Below are 4,205 nucleotides of genomic sequence, written 5' to 3' on the forward strand. Positions count from 1 at the left end.
GTCTGGTCTTTGTCATCCCCTTCGAGGGCCTGTCCCTGTCTAACTACCTACAATATTTCTATCTAACCCACACTGCCTGCAACAAGGCCATTTCATGGATGCCGGGTAACTGAGTGTGTGTAGAGGAGCTGAGTTGGAGGGGAGCAAGAAGATCCACTGGGTGCGTGTGGTTTAGAACCTCAGCATTTCTAAGCCTGGATCTTGAGATGCATCCTGATTCCTGCCCATTGGACTGTAAGGTTTTTGTAGGGAATCTTGGCAACAATGGCAACAAGCCTTAGCTGGAACAGGTTTTCGGCTATTATGACCACTGCGGAGTGTGTAGGTTGCTAGAAGCCCTCCTGGCTTTGCTTTTGTTGAATTTGAGGATCCCCGACATGCAGCAGATGCTGTCTGAGAGGTAGGTGGAAGAACATTATATGGCTTCCGTGTCACAGTGGAACTATCCAATGGTGAAAAGAGAAGTCAAAATTGTGGCTCTCCTCCTTCTTGGGGTCGTCACCCTCGAGATGATTATCATAGGAGGAAACCTCTGCTTTGCCACAGATCTCCAGGAAGGAGAAGTTGCTCTCGCAGCCAGAGCAGGTCTCTTTCTAGAGACAGAAGAGAGAGATCACTGTCTAGGGAGAGAAGTCGCAAGCTGTCCAGATCCTTCTCCAGGTCTCGCAGCCAATCTAGGTCAAATGAAAGGAAATAGATCAGTTTGTAGGAGAAGTAGGGTACAGGAATTAACTTTACTGATGGGAGTATGTACCAAAAACCCCCAAGTTTTGTTTGAGACTTCACAAGCTTGTTGCGTTTTGAAGTTATTTTAGCTGTTCACCTTTGTGTCTTGGAACGGTGACACAACAATGTAATTCTCTCTGGTTTAGGATGGATCTTTTTTTTTTTTTTTTTTTTGATGGATCTTAAGAGGCATATAATACCAACAATTGTTACTTTACAATGTTCCCTTAAGCAAAAATAAATTTACTTTGAACTTTAGTCTTACACAGACTGAAAATAAACCTCTAAGCTCTGGGGGAAAAAAAAGCTGTTGTTTTAAGGGCTTCAGCCATATCAGACGACCACCATAATAATTCAGCAATTCTTACTAGGGCCATAACCTATCAAAAAGCAGAATATATTTATTGGGGAAAAGGAAGATCCTGTCCTAGAGAGGGACAAAGAGGACCTAAACAGGTTGTCCTAGGAAGCTGTCTCTTCCAAGAATTTTTATTGAGTAAAACTTTGCTGTGAGGTAGGTAGAGAACTTGGGAAATCACTTAGGTGGGCATGAGGTGGGACAAAACTGATCAACCAATGAGATTACTAGCACAATTGCTCAGATAAAGTTGATTAAATTAGGATCCAATAGGAAAGCAAGGCACGTAGCAAGCAGGCATAAATATGCAACTAGGTCTCTTCCTGTTGGGGGCTGGGTAAGTTATTCTTTGAGGTCTTTCAAAGTGATTGATACCTATTTAGAATATCAATCCCTGATGCCCATCCATAGAGAAGTATGTGGCTGCATTTGTTTACTTTTTTGTCTTGAGTTATGGCCCATACAGGAGTGTCTGTCTCTTCCAAGTTGTAAAGGCACCTTGTCTTCCATAACTGTCTCCTCCAGGGCCTGGCTCTGTCTGACTATAATATTTCTGCCTATAATATTTCTATCTAATTCAGTTGCCTACAACAAGATAAGCAGCCTCAGCACTACCAGAGAATTTACCAATTAGTCTTGCATATTCAAGGATCTCTAACCAGAAATATAGAACTGAAACTCCAGGACTGGAGCTCCGCAATTTGTGTTTCAATGGAGAGGGCAAGAGTTGGAAGGCAAGGATGTCAGTTCTTTAGAAGAGTTGATATAAGAGAAAAATAACTCCCGACCTGTTAGATGTCAAATGTGCTGAGAAATGAAGTCACAACCAAAAGAAATGTGGAGAGTTTTACCGGAACTACAGGGAAGAATAGCTCCTGGGTTTCCAGTAGCAGTCCCCCAGTGGGTTAGCCACTGAGGGTCTTTATGGGAAATTTATACAGCAAAGTCACAACATAGATACAAGGCAGGTCAAACTGTAATTAGCCTATAAAATTCCAAATGCTGTACAGCCACTTCACTAATAGTGACCCAACAGGAAAGTAAGGCATATAGCAAGGACACGTAGTAAGAACAATGGCGCGCTGAGGAAAGGATGGGTCCAGAGGCTCTCGTCACTCTCCTGGACATCTGATGCCTAGCTGAATTCCTGGCTAGGTGGTGCCCGATTACAGTATAATCTCAAATTGCCGTTTATTCCTTGGGCCACGTGAGCCCCTTGGACTTCAGATGTGCCTCCAGCTACAATTTTTTTTTTTTCTTTTTTTTTTGCGGAACCAGGGATTGAACTCAAGCCCTTGTGCTTGCCAGGCAAGTGCTTATTCTACTGAGCCATCTCCCTGCCCCCTCCAGCCACAATTTTGATGCCTTTTTTTGTTCTGACTTCCTTAAGAGCCCAATATCTCCCTGGCTATATATTAATCTCTTAATTTAGCTGCCTATAATACTGTAGCCAATTGCATATGTGAATTAGTTTGGAGTCTGAAGCATTAAGCTTGAATTACAGTTATTTCTAATGACCTTTGGAAGTAGCGGCTGGAAAAATGCGTTTTAATGTTAACTAAGCTTGTTTCCAACAAAGTTGCATTTTAAAAGGAAGATGAAGCAGCCCCACCGCCCCAACAGATCACTGTGGTCTCCCCTCGTCTGGGTCCCGGGCTCCACCCACAAACCCTGGCCGGGGACTGGAGAGGAATTATAGGTCCGGAGGAGCAAGCAGGTCTCAGCCAATCGTAAGCCAGGCTCAACACCTGCTCCCATCCTGGCTGTGTGATTGGCTAGTTCCCCCCCGCAGCGGAAGCGACTCAGTGTGGTCACGCCTTACGCCCTCCCACCGGGAGCCAATCACGGCGCGGCGCGCTGAGACGCGCTGAGAGGCGCGAGAGGTTCAACATGGCGGAGAGTGGTGCCTTGGCAGTTCCGAGCCCGCGCGGGCGTGGCGACGGGGAGGATACGGACGCCGCGGAGCCCGAGCTAATGGAACAGGCGAGGAACGACCAGGAGCAGATAGAGTGCCATGAGCTGTTGGACTGCCAGGTGGAGATTGGAGTCCCTGAGGAGGAGCAGGAGGACGACGCGGACGTGGCGGCGAAGGCCGAGGCCGTGGCTGCTGGGTGGATGCTGGACTTCCTCTGCCTCTCGCTGTGCCGGGCGTTCCGCGACGGCCGTTCAGAGGACTTCCACCGCATCCGCGACAGCGCCGAGGGTGAGTTGGGTGGGCCCTTCCAGCGCGCAGGGGCCGAGCAGCTTCGCCCCGCGTCCGCGCCTCATTTACCCCCTCGGATTGGTCTCCTCTTTGGTGAAATGAAAATAAGGCCCCGTTAGGGTAGACGCGAAGATGTCACCAGTCAGTGTATAAAGTTGCACTAACCCAGGGTGCAGTTCGTTTTGTCGCCTTTGGAGTTTTTATTCGGTGGGCCTTCGCTCTGAGAAGTACTCATCCCCACTGTCCGACAGAGGGTATCGCTTAAATCGCTAAGCCGCCCAGGCTGGGCTCAAACTTGTGATCGTCCTGCCTCAGCCTCCCAGAGTACTGCACACATGTGTTACTGTGATATTTGTTAGTCGCTATAGCTCAGCCATTAAGTTTGTTTTATGTTACCTGGTCAGGTATTTAAACCTTCTTTGGCCTGCTTGCTGAGTAAAGTTCCCGGAATAAGAAAATCCATGAGTTCTGCTGTTTAGACAGCCTATAAATAATGGACAAAGACATAGACCCGATGGGAAGAGTAACACAGCATTATTGTTGCTGTTGTTTGGTCTTGTACGGAGGATTGAACCCCAGGCCTTTGCATAAAGTGACATACCCACCGCATTTAAAAATCGTTGTCGTCGTGCGTGAGACAGGGTCTCACTGTGTAGTTCAGGCTGGCCATGAACTTACTATGTAATAGTCCATGTTGACCTCCATCTCTGAGTGATCCTTCTGCCTCAGCCTCCTGAATGCTGGGATTACAACTGTGAGCCACCAAGTTTTTTGTTTCTCAGGGTTAATCAAGCTGCCCAGGGGCACTTGAATTTGTGTTTCTCCTGCCTGAGCGTCCCCAAATGCTGTTTTATTTTAGCACAGCTTTTTTTTTTTTTTTTTTTTTAACCGGGAATTGAACTCAGGCCCTTGCGCTTG

General features: G+C 47.1%; 1 protein-coding gene and 1 pseudogene across 1 annotated transcript in view; both read left to right on the forward strand.

Annotated features, from left to right (window-relative positions):
- Window positions 1–206: 206 nt before the first annotated feature.
- LOC105743024 lies at window positions 207–697 on the forward strand (annotated as a pseudogene).
- Window positions 698–2,973: 2,276 nt separating this feature from the next.
- Window positions 2,974–4,205, forward strand: part of Terf1 (telomeric repeat binding factor 1) — a 71,054-nt gene continuing 69,822 nt past the window's right edge. The window contains exon 1 of the mRNA XM_023722400.1: window positions 2,974–3,287. Coding sequence (XP_023578168.1) covers window positions 2,975–3,287 — 313 coding nt within the window. The 5' untranslated portion in view covers window position 2,974. The remainder of the gene's footprint in view (window positions 3,288–4,205) is intronic.

This window comes from Octodon degus, unplaced genomic scaffold, assembly GCF_000260255.1.
Source record: "Octodon degus isolate 3935 unplaced genomic scaffold, OctDeg1.0 scaffold00091, whole genome shotgun sequence".
Classification (NCBI taxonomy): Eukaryota; Metazoa; Chordata; class Mammalia; order Rodentia; family Octodontidae; genus Octodon; species Octodon degus.